At 44.7% G+C, this 17356-nt stretch overlaps 1 protein-coding gene across 2 annotated transcripts in view; it reads left to right on the forward strand.

Moving 5' to 3' along the window:
- Nucleotides 1-17356, forward strand: part of LOC134422679 (contactin-4) — a 259070-nt gene that overhangs the window by 170436 nt on the left and 71278 nt on the right. For both annotated transcript variants that reach the window (XM_063165043.1, XM_063165044.1), the window contains exon 6: nucleotides 2980-3075. In XM_063165043.1, coding sequence (XP_063021113.1) covers nucleotides 2980-3075 — 96 coding nt within the window. The remainder of the gene's footprint in view (nucleotides 1-2979; nucleotides 3076-17356) is intronic.

Here is a 17356-nt window from a genome sequence, read left to right on the forward strand (position 1 = left end):
ATCAGTGGAGCTGGAAATGATCAGGGATGTAAATTCAGAAATCTGAGGCCAAATTTTACACTGGCCCCATCAGCAGGAGCTGATGTGACCTTATTTGTTTGCCCATCCTTCATATGCCATCTGGGGAATATTTCTTTAAAACTTTGCTTGCCTAGGAGTCACTTAGAAAAAGAATGACCACATTTTATAAAGCTCAAACCCAAGTAGGTCCTAAAAAAGGAGAAAAGGCTGCAGCTCCTTTTGTTTTGCTTATAATTTAATCTTCTTTGCTATAAAGACTGATTTTTGTAGGCAAAATTTGGGGAAATCTTTCATTACTCTGGACAACTTGGGTAATTGTTGCTGTGCAAAGCCATATGGGTTTGATTAAAGTTTCCAAATGCCATTTACTGAGACAAACTACCCAGCCTTGAGGGGCTGTGGATCATTTCAGGTTGCTTAAGCTTCTATTAAAGCCCACAATGGCTCATTCCACACAATGGCACCCTGCCCAAAGGGAGGAGCTGGGGGCATTTCTGGGCATCTGTGGCATCGCTGCCCAGGTCGTGGCAGAGTTTCACAGAAAAACCTCATCATGGCAGCAGAGCCCCGTCAGGGCTGGGTGTTGGTGTGTGCATTGCAGAGGCAGATGTCAGGGCTCTGTGCAAATATCAGCTAATTAACCTCTTCTGAGGGACGCAGCTGAAGGACTTGTCCTCAGAGATGTGCAAACTTTGTCACCGAGAGCCCAAAGTGACTTTCCCAAAGTCACGCAGCTGCTTTTGAACACATCCAGCTGAAATTAAATAATACATGCAGCTTTCTGCTTCTGTGGGCCTGTTCAGCTTGATTTAGGATTGATACTGTCCAGAAAGGGTTTAAAGGCACCTTAAGTCATTCATTAAATGAGGTGTGAGTAGCTGTTACTCACAATAACCTGTCTGCATTCCCCTTACACCCCCTGTTGTATTCTCCTCCTTAAATCATTACCAATTGCTAATTACTAATCCTTCTCTAATGCTGGGGTTACTGGAGCTCACACAATATTTTTCTGTGCTCACTGGAGCCCTTGGTTGGTGTTGTGATAATTGTTGGCAGCACATTGATCTCCTGAATTGCAAGTCTTAATATTTCAGTTTTTCCTTTTAATCTGGTGGGTTTCTCTGTTGGATATGGGATTTTTATGGGCAAATAAGAACAAAAATCCTCCTCTGCTACCCAGGGTTTTTAGGTTTGGGGACACAATGAGATAGAACTGGATGGTGTTGCCACCATGAAGTTGGTTTTATGGGCAAATTAGAACAAAAATCCTCCTCTGCTACGCAGGGTTTGTAGATTTGCGGACAATGTGAGGTGGAACTCGATGGGGTTGCCACCATGAGGCTGAGCCCTCCTCTCTGCAGCTCAAAGATTGCAAGGTGGATCCCAAGTGAAGCTCCTCACTATTAAAATCCTCATTATATCATTGTTCATTCCAATTTAGGTGTTGTAAAAACAAACCTGTGGCCTTCAGAAAGCACAATCAGCCTGATGGCCTTGATGAGGCATTAGCCTTTCTTATAATTATCTTAATCTTGTTATTTTACTCAGAGGCAGATTTGAAGTGCTTGCATGAGGCTTTGCAGGGCTGGCTCCCGAAGCAGTGCAAGCAGGAGTGATGAATACTCTGCTTTATCTGCTGATTTTGACCATCCTTGCAGCATTTCCTACATGTTCATCCAAGCAGAGTCTGCTTTTCCTGGTAGCAATCCTTTCCTTGTCAATATTGATGTAGAAAGCAGCACATTGATTCCTGCAGGCATTCTTTGGGCTTGAGGCTGTTCCTCCTCCTGCAGCTGTCCTCAGAGAGGATGGGATCCAGCCTTGTGCCTGTGTGCAGTCAAAATACATCAAAATCTGTGCGCTGGCAGGTGGCCAGAAAAATGTTACAGTGCTTCATGTAAAAAAAAAAAAAAAAACAAAAATTTAAAAAATCCCGAAAATCTTGCAAATTTTGTAGAATTTAGGAATGAAGGATTATATCTCTCTAATTGATAATTTATTTTCCTGTTCTTATTTTGTCCTAAGCCAGAAATGAAACACAGAAAGGCCGATAAAGGCTTCTTTCCTAAAAAGGGAAATGAAGCAGTGACAACTTTGGATTTTATTTATTTAAATTTTTTTAAGTATGTGTGCAGAAAACATTTTTGAGAGAGGATAAAAATCAAGGCTCAGTTTTCCATCCTTGTAACCTCATAATGATGCTCTTACCAGCTCCTGCTGATAAATATTTATCACCTCTGTGTTTCCTCTGGTTCCCAACTGCACTGACAACAGGTTTGTAATTGCCAAGCCAAGGCTCAGCTACACTGGAAACAAGGGGGAAAAAAATGAAAATTGAAATGCAGGAAATTGTAAAGGATCAGAGGCTGCCAGAGCGATTCCATGTCGTGGTGCTCCCACGAAGCAGCTGCTGGTGACAATCCTGGTGGCACTCTGAGCTCAGAGCCACCTCCTCTCTTCACTCCTGAATTCACTGTGCAGGGAGAGCAGGGGGAGTTGTATTTTCGCAGTGCACGGGCCCTGAGGAGAGGGAAAAGAGAGAGGTGGAAGGAGGAATTTAATTTAATTTAATTAAAGCACTTCTGTGGCCTCACGTGCAGCTGGTGCAAGGGGGAAGGGTCTCCACACGTGGGATGGGAGGGCAGCAGCAGCGAGGGCAGCAGCCTGCCTGGGGATGGAACTGCTCATTCAAGGCAGTAATTCCTCCTAAATTCATACAGCAAACCTCCCCCAGCCTTACAGGTGCTGGGGTTTTCTCCTTTCTGTGGGTGAACCAGCGCCTTCTCCTTTCCAACCTGGGCAAGGCATTTCCTGATCCTCCTGCTGATGCTCCTCAGCCTCCCACTGCCTCACATTGCCCCCAGATCCCCCCAGCCCACCCTCCACGCTGATATTTGCTTTATTTCACCCTTTTCCTTTTGTGACCAGCCTCTAACCGAGTCCTTCCTCTCCTGGCAGACCTTGAAAACTTCAAGACCAGGACGAGGAGCACGGTGTCCGTCCGCCAGGGCCAGGGCATGGTGCTGCTCTGCGGGCCCCCGCCCCACTCTGGAGGTAAGGAGCTCTCCTCCTCTTGGTTTCAGTGAACCGTGGGGTTTCCTTTCTCAGGGAAGGGGATTCTCAGGGTTTTCAGGGAGTTTGGAGCAGTCACCTGCAAGGACAGGGTGGTGGCAGGGCCACCCTGGCTGAGGGGGTCCTGGTGCCTGGGGAAGCTCCAGTGGGGGACAAATGCAGAGAAAGAGCATTTTATGGACCTGAGTGTGAACTTCGGAGAGAAACTTGTGAGTGTAAACTGCAGAGATGGAAACTGAAGCAATGTCTTCATATCCTGAATATGAGACCAAGACCTTCTAGCTCAGTCTTTCTGATTGTGGCCTGGGCATGTCTCCTGCTAAAAAGTTGAACTTGCTGGCAGAGCCACTTTTGTGCATCATCTTTTCATTATTTTCTCATTTTCAAACGCTACTGGCACCATTTTTTGTGTCCTGGGTACTCAGGATGTGTCTAGATCTGACAGGGTGCTGTTTGCTTCAACGAGGGTGGTATGAATGCTTAGAAAATACCAAACAATTCTTTTCATTTAGCACAAACTTATTTTAATTGTGCCAGTTTGTGGCTTCCTCAGCATGTGTGTTGCGTTGCTCTGTTTGAAATGTGTTGGAGAGGGAGTGGCTCTGTGAGAATTCCTGCTGGAATTCTTGCTGTCCCTGACAAGCTCCATGTGTGTGTCCCTCCCCACCAGGACCACACCAGCCTCTGCAGCTGGCTCCTTCATCAGGGGCTGCTCACTCTGTCAGAGCAGCACAACGTCTCCCACAGATCTGTGGCCCTTTTAAAGAGATTTGCAATCCTGCTTTGAGGTCTGTCTGGCCTCATCAGCTGGATGGAAATTGCCCCCTGGACCGTGTGCTGTTAGGCTGATGGTAACACTGCCAGGGTTTGATGCTGTGCTGAAACAGGACAAATCTCCTCAGCTCCAAAGTGAAAAATAACCCAGCTCATTGGAACCACGAGTGGTAATAAGGGGAGAAAATGCAATTACTTATTTTAGAATCTGATTAGGGCAGCGAACCCAGGTTCATCATCCTTGCACAAAGTGCCTGATGGCATTAGTGACCACTGCTGAAACATAGGGCTAATTGTGGGAACAAATACACTTTCTTTTTTTAACCTTAGTTTCATATGTGCATTGAAAATGAAATCTGAAAAAAAAAATTTAAAATCAAAACTGTTCAGTCTGAGAATTGCCATTGCTTTGCTGATGAGGGCATTCACTGGAATAGTAGAAGCCTGAAAAAACATCCTGGCCAGGTGCTAAGATTTGGGAAAAGAAAAACAGTAAATGGGAAGGGAATTATTTTCTGTCAGCCATTGTGTCACTGGTTGTCTTGGGCTTAAAAATTGTGAGTTTATTAAAAAGACACTGATCAGCATCCAGACCATTAGCCTTTCATCTGTGGCTCTAATACTTTGCCACTTGGAAATATCCATTTCTGAGGAGCTGTCAGCTAAAAGTGAAGTTATGTTGGCCTACGTACATTAGTTGTTGAGGCTTTCTTTCTATTTTTTCTTGTTAATGATGCTCAATAAAGAGCTTCCTACTGTTCCAGCATTACAGGAAATTCATCCCGAAAATGAGTCCAAATGATGAACACGTCCTTTCAGCACCAACAAATGGGCTGTGTGTGTACAGCTCGCACAGAACAATTGGGCATTGCCGTGCACTGTCCCAATTTTGGGTTGGAAATGAGCTGGAAATTCAGGCCCATGGATGTTGGCTACCCCCAGACCCCGGTGGAGACGGAGCTCGCGCTCCGTGCGGCGGGAGCCGCTGTTTGTCAGGTCGCTGCCTCGTGCTGGTGCATTCTGTTAAGCGGCATAATGATGTGATGGCCTCCTCTGATGGAGTGCATGCTGAGAGCTGGAGGTTTGGAAAACAAGCGTTCGCCTGCAGCTCGGGAAGCGGCTGGGCTGGGGAGCGGAATGAATGCAAATCAAACATTTGCTTCTGCCGCGCTTTCCGCGCTTGCAGCGCTGGATTCCCACCCCCCGGGGCCAGTCCTGCTGTGCTGATGACCCCTTTGTCTGCTAGAAGTTCCAGTTCTTTTCCTCTCCTCTTTTTTTTTTTTTGCCTTCTCCATTTGTTCCTAAAGGGCTGGTAGAAGCCTGCCTTGGTTGTTAGGGTTTTTCTGAGATAATTACCCTGCCTGTGAAGGGCCTTCCCTCGTTATTTCTGCAGCTTGTTTGATCAAAAGCCCAACAATGGTCTTGTGTCAAGCATTCTGCCCTGGAACCCCACAGAAGAAATCACTGAAGAGTAAATATTGCTCTGGGAACGTGGCACTGGGGCCTGGGTAACAGCACGATGAGCTGCTGGTGGTGTTTGAGTGGACAAGAGGAAAATGTCAAAAATCCTGAAAGTCTGTGTGGAGCTCAAATTTGGCTTTGGTTTTGTGCAGAACACCAGGGGCCCATCGTGGCCACAGCATGAACTGGGCAGTGCCAGTGATGGAGTCACAGAAATGGGTTTGGACACTGGAGGGGCATCAGAGAGTTGCTGTGACTTCTTTGTTGAGTCTCGTTTAGGTACCTCAGCCTCTCTTAATGTGAATTCTAGAACCTGGATGTCAGAAGTCAGAATCTGGATGCCAGATGTCTCCTGCTTTGTATTTTCAGAGCCCTGTGAGATCAACCACTGACTCACAGAATGGTTTGGGTGGGAATGGCCCATCCAGAGCCATGGCAGGGACACCTCCCACTGCCCCAGGTGCTCCCAGGAGACAGTTCCTCCCTCCAAGGGAACAATTCCATCCCAATATCCCACCTAACCCTGCCCCTGAGCTGTCACAAGAACAGAGCAGAGCAGAGGGGAAGAATCCCTTTCCTTGACCATCTTCAGAATTTTGAGCCAAAACAGGGAAAATATCACCAAAAATGGCTTTATTTCTTCCTCTCTGTTTATTTCTGTTGCATTTTTAAGGCATTTAGAAGCCATAAACCTTTTCAAAGTGTGCAGTAGTGTTCAAGCTAAGCTCTTTGTGGAAATGTTTTCCTTCTGAGGAGCTCTGCAGGGGGGAACACCTTTCCTTGTTTGCTTTTTTCAGTGTTGTTAATCAAATTTGGCAAGATCCATTTCTTGTTGAGATAAACTTAATTGAAACAAACAAACAAAAAGCTCCAAAATCCAAAGCAAACACTTGTGTTTTCTCAGGCTCTGAATCTAAGTTGTGTTCCAAAGGGGATATGCCTGGGAAGTATGGGAGGTCCCTGTCCTTTTAACTTTATCCCCAGATTTTAAGATAAAATATTCTTTTGTGCCAAATAGTTCTTTTCATTTAACTTCGTGGGAGCTGAGTCATTTAGCTGCCACTTTTATTAGATTTATTTGATAGTCAGGGCAGGGTTAGTTAATATTTTAACAACAGCAGTTTTCAAATTCCTCCTAGCATCCCTGGCATTTCGTTGTGAGTCCGGAGGCTAAAAAAAAACAGCCTTGGAAAGGATTATCTACTTGACAGGCTGGCAGCACACCCTTCCTCATGCAGAACAAACAGGGCTGGAAACCCTTCCCCTCCCTTCTCTGGGAAGATAAATGAACTTGTCTTTAGGATTCCTCCCCCCCTCTCCCGTGAGTTTCTCGTGGTTCATCTTGGAAAGATCTATAACCATGTTCCCGTGACATTTGCCTTGCAGCCCTCGTGGAGCAGCCTGTGGAGATGGGGCTCTGCAGGTGCTGTGGGAAATGCTGAGTGCACGCACAGGGCTGCTGGAAATGATCTCTCAATTACTGGGTTATTTGAATTCTGTGTTCTCTGGTGCTGCAGTCCCTGGTGGTGTGTCCTGCTCTGGGCTCTGTCCATTCCCCCACTCACCACAGCTGGAGCACATCTGTTCTCACTCCCAGTCCAGCTCAGAAATCTGGGCAAGCAATCGGCCAGCTGATGGCGTGTTTAGATAGCAAAGTGCTCAGCTGGGAGCTCCCTGGTGCTCCGTAGGATGTGTCTTCTCCTGCAGGACACATCCTCAGACGTTCCTGCTGACCCTGGAACTGAATCCCCAACAATTCCTCTCTCTGAGCCTCAGTTCCTCAGACTCTTTGTCCCTCTGCTCCTTTCTGACCTTCCTGGGCAGCTCTGTCCCCCTTGAGTGAACAAAGGCAGGATTTCAAGGAAAAATCAGATTTCTGTCTCTGCAGTGCCCATGTTCTCAATGCATTTGGAAAATTCCATTTTCCCGAAGAGGAGGAGATTCATTAAAGCTCAGTTGTTCCCATAATTCTTTCATATCTGATGCCATCGCTCCTGATGGAAACCCAGCCATGGATGGGAACACATCTGTGTCTGAGCTGAGCTGTTGACAGAGAATTATTCCCACACCTTTTCACAGATTGGATGCACTCAGGTTTTCTCATTCTCTCCTGCCTTTCTTTTCCCTGATGGTACCCAGGAAAACTTTTAGTTCTGTGCACAGCTTAATCAAGTAGAACTAACTAAATTTTAGCATTTGTCAGAGGAGATGGCAATTCTGATCCATCTCAATCCCAGCCTTTCATGCTGCACAGGCAGGAGTGAAGCGTGGACACCACAGGTGTTTGCAGAAATCCTTAGAAAAGCATTTTAGAGATTCCAGTGCTGCTAAAACCACCCCTGGGCACAGGAATCATTAGTGGCTGCTCATTGTCCTCTTGCTTTTTCTCTCCTTTTATTATCATTATTGTTTTAGAGGGATGATGGACACTTCATGTTCTGGGGACAGTGGTGGCTGATGGCCTCTAGTGGGATGAATGGTTTTGGGGGGTTTGTCCTGTACATAATCCATCCCACAGATCCTGTCCCATGTTTGTACAGCCCCCACCAGGCAGTGCAACGAGGAAGGGCAGCAAACCTGGGGAAATCGGGAGTGCAGGAGGAAAAAGGCAATTATCAGGCATTTTTTATACCATGATCAGCAAATGGAGCATGGCAGCATTTAATGTCCTCACTCCACTACAGCAACCTTCACATTCAGCCTTATTTTCTTGTTTATTTCAGTGTGGGATGCCCAGAGCTTGTGAGAAATGTGAATTTTACAGAACCTCTATTCCCAGTTCCCCCTTGCCAGGCAGGATGTCAAAGGGCTGAGCTACCCCTGTTACTCCTTATTAAAGGATTGATAGCTTCCCTCTTTCTCTGCTGCCTTAATGTCTTTGGAAGCCTTTGCTGCGTGGTCAGATTTGGTTCCAATTAGTGAGAAGCTAATTTAGAGAGGAGCCTCGCACACATGGGTGGGCACCGTGGCTGTAAAAGTTCCATTTCTCCGGGAAACCAAGCAAAAAATCTGCTAAGCTGGTTGGAAGTGGGTTCAGCTGTTTGTCAGGAGGCTGCAGGGCTGCTGGGCAGCCTGTCATGGATCACTCCCGAGGCTGGAGGGAAAATCTGAGCAGGTAAACTCTCCCTTGGGGCTGGCAAAAGCAAAGAAAAAGGGAAATATTTTTATAATATTTTATAATAGGGATGGTCAGTGATGGATTTGATGGATTAGTGGCGTTGGGTTGGTGTTGGAGCATCAGGAGGGGCTGCAAACCTGCCTGGGTTGTGGGGCATTTGTTAACCTGGTTTTCCATGGATAATTCTGCTTGGAGGATGCAGGGAGGGACAGAGGGGAGGCTCAGTTCCCAAACAAGCAGGAAAATGCCCCAGCAGGGTGGTGTTCCCATGAGCTGGGGCTCCACTGCTCACAGCTGACTTTCCTGGAATGGCAACAGTGAAATTCCAGCAGGAGGATGAGGAAATTCCAGGAGGGGATACAGGATGGGTGCTGGAGATGTGTGGGAGCTGGAGGAGACCATGAGGAGAGCAAAGGATGCAGAAATACCTGAATGTCACCAGTTTTCCCTTTAACAGTGACTGCCACTCCCATGTCCCCAAGCAGGAAAATTCCCATGTCTGGAGTGTCAGCACCCTCAAAGTGTTCTGCAGAGCATGAACAACTGAGCTCAAAAGGCCTCTGAGGGATTGATCTCAGGCCAAGATCCAGAAAACAACTTCCCAAAGCTTCCAATTCCTGCAGTTTGTCTCTGAAAGCTGCATCTGAGCATTCTGGCAGCATTTCTGCCAAAAATCCCTCAAAATTCAGCCCAATTTCCCTCCAGGTGTCTCCTTCCATCACAGAGAGTCACACCCTGGGTTTCTGTAATTCATCTGTGTCTGGCTCCGTGTGATGGAGATTATTACAGTTCAGCAAGAATGGGGTTCATTAAACTTAAAATCAGGCATATGAAACTCTCATTTAAATAAAAAGTGATTGAGAATGGTAACTTCCATTTAAAGTGCATCCTCCCATCATTTATTTTTTATGCTCTGCCACAGTCACCGTTTAAATTATTAAAAGCAAGAAGTAAAAAGCTTCTCAGGAGATAGAAATGGATTAGATTAAAATTAATCTGACATAATCCTTTCTGTAAAACTGCTGATTCAGTTTGTGCACAAGTTTATCAACATATTTGAGGATGAAGGATAAGGATAAATTCTCCTCTAATTTAGGAGTGCTTTGGCTTGATATTTCTGACAGCACAGGGAGCACACAGAGCTCTCTTAATTGAGAGATTTATGAAATACAAATATTTCTTACAGCACAAACGCCAAGCTCATCACAGATTTACACTCCTTTAAGCACCTGAGGTGGTGAGTGGGATCTGCCTCGTTTCAGCTGATTTTTAGTGGCAAAAATAGGGGCTGGGGTCAATAGCAGGCAGATTTTGAGCTGTCACTCGTCACCTGCAGAGTCAGCACCCCCAGAATTCCCTTTTTGTGCCCCAGGTGGGTGGCAAGGGACACAGGAGAGGTCTGGGGTGGGGAACTGGAAGGGAGGAGGCTCAGCCCCCACCAAAGACCTCGGGAGCAGGGAAATAATGAGGAAACACGGCGTTAATGGATTTTTTTATTTATCAGTGGCAGCTCGTGACATCTTTAAAAAGAAATCATCTGCGAGCCAGTGGTTTGGGTTATTCCCTGTTTGGCTGCAGTCAGCACTAAATGAAGATTGAAATGGGGCTGAGAGGGGGTAGGGCTGCCGGGGTTTGGCTGAAGATGAGTGAAATGTGTCTGACAGAACCCAGTCAATAGCATTTATTGGGAGCTGTAACATCTTGTGATGTCTTTATGAGCTAAATTAGAGATCAGAGTGCTGCTGCCAGGCTCTGCCAACCCCTTCCCTCCACGTGCAGCTCTGCACAGCCCTCAGGGGCAGCCAGGGCTGCAGAATGTGCCCAGGGGCACAAACACAGCACTGATGTGTCACGTTTGGGGTTCCACACCCCCGGGTGCACATTCTGCTTTGTTCAAGTCAACAGTCCTGGCTGTGGGAGCCCCCATTCCTATGGGGCTGATGTTTTGTTGTTGAAAAATCAGTGGGAGAATTGGTTTGGGCATTTTCTGTTACCTCATGATGTGTTTTAAATATAACAAATGTGCAACCATGATGATGTTTTCAGCTGCTAGATATCAAAGATATCACTTTATTATGACACTAAACACTGATTATCTATCAAATAAATGAGGAGAATGGTTTTTTTCCTGTGTGCTACAGGCAAGTGCCCTGCAGGCCATGCCCCCTCAGGCTGCTTGGGCAGATATTTCAGCCTTGGAGTGGGTCATCATTTTAATTCATTGCAGTAAGAAAATTCCTCTGCAACCAACTTTATTTTTTTTTTTTAGCGGTTTGATCTAATCTCTTACAACTGCAGATCAAAGGTAGTGAAAGCTGGTATTAGAGGATTAGCTAGGTCACATTGAAATATGTTTTAAAACAAGCCCAGGGACCTTTAGCTTTTCTGAAGCAAGTGCACACACAGAAAAGGATTTTTAGGCTAACTCTCTGTGACTTTAACCAGAAAGCCAAGTGATGGATTAAATCTGTGAGTCATTCCTTCAGGTGGTGTGGGGAGCAGTTTATGTAACACAAGCTGCAGAATATCAGCAGTGACTGAATCTCTCACAGCACAAACCCCGAGCAGGAGTTCAGTTCAGTGTAGGCACCCCTTGTGCACATGCCCAGCTTCCCCTGGTTTTATTCTCTTTTGGTGATTGTTTATAAGTAATTAGCAGCTTCAGCCCAGGCTCCTTTTCATCCTTTTCTCTGTCTGGTTTCTCCTGTTTCCATGGGCAGGGGTGCTTTATCTGTGCCTGTCAGGTGAAATGAGTGTTTCTTTGCCAGGATGTTGATGCCACTCTCTGGACCTTATCAAGCCATTATTCCTTTTTTATTACCAGAATTTCCTCATTGAAATGAACTCAGAGAGAGAGAGAATCACCCAGCTGATCCCTGCTGGGGTGAGCCTGCCTCCAGAAGCCTCAGTTTAAACAAGAAGGGCTTGGGAGTGGCACCAAATCCAGTCCTGGTTCCCACTCCCAGGAGGTACCAGGGTGACAAACACACCTTGGCTTGGTGGGGGCTTTTCCTTCCAGGCAAGAGTGGCTGGAAATGCCTGTAAGACAAGCCTGAAAAGCTTTTCAGACAAAACCCATCAGGTTTCTCCCCACTGAGTGAAGGCTGTGCCGATGGCAGGGTGTCAGTGCCCCCAGATGCTGTTGGAATAATTTTGGTATTTCACCGGAGCAAATCCCAGTGCAGGACCTCACCTTGTGGTGTTTTCTATTCAGCACAGATAAAGATTTGTGCTGATTTCCCTCCCTTAGGGTTCAGGTTGGCTCAGTGCAGTCGTGGTTGGTGCTCACAGCTGCTGGGAGAGATAAGCCAGGCCAGCTGTGTGCACCCAAATATTTCACTGCCTTCGACATCCCAGGCTGGAGATGCAGCAGATACGGGGATATTGATTAGGCTTCAGGTAATGAACACCTCCTGCCCTTTTAATTACCCAGAGCTGGGCAGTCCAGGGGCTGGGAGGCAAACACAGCACTGAAAACTGCTGTGAGAATGAGAAAAATTGGGTGATTTTGTGCATTTTTCTTGTTCTTATAAACTTCTGGCAGCACGTTTCTCTGTTGCCTGGCTGCTGAGTAATTGTGTCCTCAGATTTGGCATAGCTGAGGGTTCATCCAAACGTGTTTTATTAACTTTAGATTAATCTTGTTCATTATTTATCATTCTTTTTATTAAAACCTGAGTTGGAGGCCCAGAGCTGTGGTGCAGCTGGGCAGCAGAGCTCAGACTCAGAGGGAGAATTACCAGGTGATATTTTTGTCCTGGCCGATTTCCTTAAATTGTTCTGCAATTATTTAAGACTGGAAGATAAAAAATTGATCCAGTGGTGCAGGCAGGGCAATGGAAGTGTCTGTAACCCCACAAAAAAAAAAAAAAAAATCAAAAAAAGAGGTGGTGCATTATTTATGTAGCTTTAACATTAAAATAAAACTGTGGAAGAGAAAAATGGTCCAAACTCCAGGAATTGCAGAGAGTTGTGCCAGGGGTTTGTGTTTCCTGGGTAATTCCCTTTTTCCTTTCCCCAAGGTGCTCTGCCAGGGGCTGGAGGCACTTGGAGCCTTCTCTCCTGCTCACATTTTGTGATTCAAAATTGTGATTTTGTGATTCATAGGGCTATGGGTGCTGATTGCTCAATCAAATCACAGCGAAATTTGCAATTATGAACTTTGCAATTATGGAATTGGCAATTATGGAATTTGAATGATGAGTATCCCCTACAAGCAGTTGGCAGATTTCAATAAGCAAATTGAGACTACAGCTCAGGTTCACAGCACACTCAGCAGATAATCAGTTCAGCTTCAGCTTTGCCCAAATTTGCTGTAACTTCACTTATGAGCAGTTTGAACACCAAGGAATGGGAGCAATCAGAGCAACAATAAAACCCCAGCAGTTTGCAAATTATCCACCAAAAATCAGTTTTCTATGAAGTTTATACAACAACAGTGGGCACGAATGGGGGCTGTACAACAAAATGATATTATAGTATTTGGATATATTGAAAAATCAACACTTGGGAATGTTTGGCACAGGAACACACCCAGAGCCAAGGGGTTTGTGCTCAATCCCCTGAAAGCAAAGGGCAGAATCCTCCTGTGATCACCTGCACTGCAATGGAATGGCAGGGAGTAAAATAGACAGGAAAACCTCATTACTTCCTATCCTGGAAAAAAATAAATGAACTTTGAAAAAAAATTCAAAACAGACATAATTTTAAAGAAGTTAATTCTGCAAAAAATAATTGAATTTTGAAAACAAAATTTTAAAAACAGACATAATTTTACAGAAGTGCATTCTGTAAAAGATAATTTAATTTTGAAAAAAAAAAATTTAAACAGCCGTAAATTTACAGAAGTGTATTCTGTAAAAAATAATTGAATTTTGAAAACAAAATTTAGAACAGCCATAAATTTACAGAAGTGCATTCTGTAAAAAATAGTTGAATTTTGAAAGAAAAAACTTTAAAACAGCCCTAAATTTACAGAAGTGCATTCTGGGAAAAAAAAATAGTTTTGAAAAAAAATTAAATGCCAGCCATAATTTTACAAAAATGCATGATCAAGGGACGTGTCAACCAAACACTCCAAGCTGTGTTCAGTACATCTGAATTTAAATTATTTATAGCAAGGGATGAGCCTCACCTCTCCTTTCAAAATGTCTCTAATTAATATTGCAGTCATAGTTTGGGTAGTTTGGGACAGTTGAAAGGGAGAATTTCATAATTTCCTTAATTTCATGTTTTTATTTTGCCATGTGTAATGGAACATCATTTTTATGCATCGTGATTTACAGAAAACTTTCTGTTTTCCACTGAAAATCAGTTCCCACCTGTCCAGCTTGAGAGTGACAGAGTGGGTGATAAGGTAGGAGTTACAGCAATCACTGAAGATTGGATTAAACTCTGTAACTTTCAGCAAAGCCTATAAAAATAATTGTGTATTGTACCCACACTGTTCTTATTAAAAATGATAAATGACCCCCATTTTTTGGCTAATGCTGATCCCAAAATTTCATCCTTCTCCTCAGCTTTATGGCTGCCATAATCTTGATATTTTAATAGCTTTTCCCATAATAGCCACAGAGACCTTTTTTAAGTGGCAGCCCTGACTTTATGGAAGAGACTTAAAAAAATGTTAAAAATCAAGAAGAGTTTCTTCTCCTTAAAGGCAAAATATGGCGGGGGGGGCAAGCAGAAAAATGTGATTTTGGCAAAGCACAGACCTAAGTTAATAATTACTCAGAATTTCTGTGCAGTTTTCATTATAGAGTAGATAATGGAAATGAAGAAAAATAAGGTTACAACATGTCCTGGGTCTGCTCTGGGATTGCAGCTCGTGGAGTTTCTCCTTTGCCTTAAAAACAGCAAATACAGCTCAGAAATTGGGTAATATTCTGTGTTTGAGAGATCTTTAGATCTTTACTAAAACCAGAAATACGCCATAGCTATAAACTGCTCAAGGGTAAATAGACAGCTGAATTCGAACCAAAACTCCAAAACTGAATTTGAGTAAAACAAGGTTGAAAGAGCTCAGAAACAGGTACCTGCAGCAAAAAGAATCTGGGGGAGGAAAGTAGAGAACATAACCCAGAAGTAGAGAGAGAAGCATTACAGGTGTGTGAAAATCCTTTGCATGAAAACAAAATGTGAAGTGTGGGGCAAGATTTGAGAGGGCTGTGAAGGGCAAATGGCAGGTGCCAGTAGTCAAAACTTTTTCTCATGACTGTAATGTATCCTGGCACTCTAGACAGGAGAAGTGAGTTGAAGGTAACAAATCCCAACACTGTGGAAATTACAGAAAATTTGTAAACTGTAGATTATGGAGATTAATGACAGATCCGCTTTAAAGGGGAAATGAAAATGTGGAAAAATAGGCAAAAGTCACATGGGAAAGGGCCCCAAATTAGACAGGAGAAGTTTGTAATGTATTCTTTAAGGGATCAGAGGCTCATGTGTGATTAGAGAACCATGGATTGCCCTTTTGCTGGTTCCTTGAGCTCCGAGGCTCCGTGTTGGTGACTTTGGGAACCCTTCCCAGCAGCAGGAGCCAGCCCAGGCTGTGTTTGCAGTGTCTGTTTGCTCAGGAGGTACAGATTGCCTGTGGGGTGTGAGCTGCCTGTCACCTGCAGAGCAATTAGAGAGGCAGACCTTATCAAAAGGAGGAGCCATAAATATTGCACCAGGATCTCTCAGGAGATCAAAGGCACGGGGAGGGAGTGTTTATTTGCATGCTGCTGCACAAGCACGAGCCCTCTGAGGTGCTCCAGCCTGTGCTGCTCCCTGGGCTCCATGCTCCATCAGTCCCATGGGGTTTGGGAGAGGGAGAGAGAAAGGAAAAGACAGTGGTAAATGTTATATAGCAATAATGGCCTGCTCCTAATGTCAGTTCTGTGTCATTTGGGCAGCTGGATCTCTCTGGCACTGATAGGAAGGCAGAGCTTTACTGTGTTCCTCAGTTTTATGCAGCCAAATTAGCAGAGTTTGAAGGTGGCTTTGGGTGGATTCCAATGTCTTGCCCTCTAGAAATGGGTCTCCTTCAGTCCCTTCTGCACTGGGTTCCTCTTTTTGGAGGGATCCCAGCTCATCATTTGTTCCTGTCTTTGATCAGATCTCCTCCTCTTGCCCAGCCTCCTGTGCCTTCTTACCCAGGGCTTCCAACTCTTAAATATTACATTATAATATATTTTAAATATCTTTAAATTTATATAGTAATAACAGACTCCTCCTAACATGCAATTCTGTGTCATTTGGCCAGTTGGATTTCTCTGGCATTGATAAGAAGGCAGAGCTGCACCTTCAGACCTTTACTGTGTTCCTCACTTTTATGCAGCCAAATTAACAGAGTTTCAAGGTGGTTTTGGGAGGATTTCAATGTTTTTCCCTCTAGAAATAGGTCTTCTTTAGACCCTTCTGCACTGGGTTTCTCTGTTTGGAGGGATCCCAGCTCATCATTTGTTCTGTCTTTGCTCAGACCTGCTCCCCTTGCCCAGCCTGCTGTGCCCTGCTTGCCCAGGGCTCCCAGCCTGGCCCTCAGCTCCAGTGACAGAATTATCCCAGACTTTTTAACTGAACCAGAGCCCAGGAAAAGCTCCTGCAACGATTACAGGGCAGGAAAGCCTTGAAAATGCCAGCACAAGGGCTCTCAGTGGCTCTCACCAGCAAGGAGATGAGAACTCCTTCAGCCAAAGGCATCATTAGCCCACAAGCACAGAACCACAGACTACAATGAAAATATTTAACCTGGAAATTAGAAGGGTTTTAGCAATAAAGTGATATTGGCTCATGGAGGAAAGCAGGAGCCCTTTCTGGGGTGTAATTATACCTGTGAGACCTCCTGGGAGAGGATGGGAGGGACAGGGATTGATCCAGAAATTCCCTCCCCACTGTTTTCCTGTACTCAGGAAAACACCATGTCAGGAAATGCCACAATTTCCACTTTCTGTGAATTGCAGAGCTCAGGGGGCTCTGGTGGAAACCTTGGTGTGAAGAGTCACTCCAATTTCATCACCTCTGTGCATCCCGGGGCAGGGATGTTTATTTGCCTGGTGCTGCTGCTTCTGGAGGAGCAAGATAATTGTCCACCAAGAGTAAATTAAAAAAAAAAAAACAAAACCAACCAACAAACTTAACTACTTGCAGAAAATAATAAGCTGGCTGGGAAGTGGTACCTTGTTTGCTCTGAGTATCCTCTTGACATCAGCATGAGGTTCCTTCTAATGAGATGCACATGTGTAAATATGATGATTAGATGTTCCCTCGTAAACAGAATTATCATACCTTTCTAACAGTCTAAGCAGGCATTTTCCAGTCCTGTTGTTACAAATAAATAAATAAAGGCCAAAAGGCTGCACTCAGCCTCTCCTGGCTGGGAACAGTGGGACATGAGGGCAGAATGTATTTTCTAAAGTACCTAATGGCAGCTGAGGTCAATTACAGCCACGACTCATTAGAGTATTAAAACAAGAATGTGATTTTTAGTATAATTAGTGTTCCCTTAGAAAACTGCAGCAGTCTTGTATCCACTTCAGGCTCTTTGAGTGTTTTTGGGCATTTGGCTCAGGCAGATATAACAGGGTTAGACCGCATTAACCTCACTCACAGCCTCTGCAATGTCTCTCACTTCTTCTTTGTGGCTCAAATAACTTCCAACGACGCCTTATAAAACACAGAGCCCTGTCTAATTAGTCACAGAGAAGATTACAGCTGCTTAATTTAGTGTTCAGTTTTCTGCTGATTCAGAAATTCCTGAGCAATAAAGCATCCAGTGGGTGATAACACAACTCGGCAGATCCTCCTCACAACTGGCTTTCAGGGGGGAAAAAATTAATTAGGGAGGATGAAAGCAAAGCTATGGGCAGGCTGGAGTGTTCACAACAAAAAGGTGAGATTCCTGTGAAATGCATTTTATTCTGGATGAAG

Source organism: Melospiza melodia, chromosome 10 (assembly GCF_035770615.1).
Source record: "Melospiza melodia melodia isolate bMelMel2 chromosome 10, bMelMel2.pri, whole genome shotgun sequence".
Lineage (NCBI taxonomy): Eukaryota > Metazoa > Chordata > Aves > Passeriformes > Passerellidae > Melospiza > Melospiza melodia.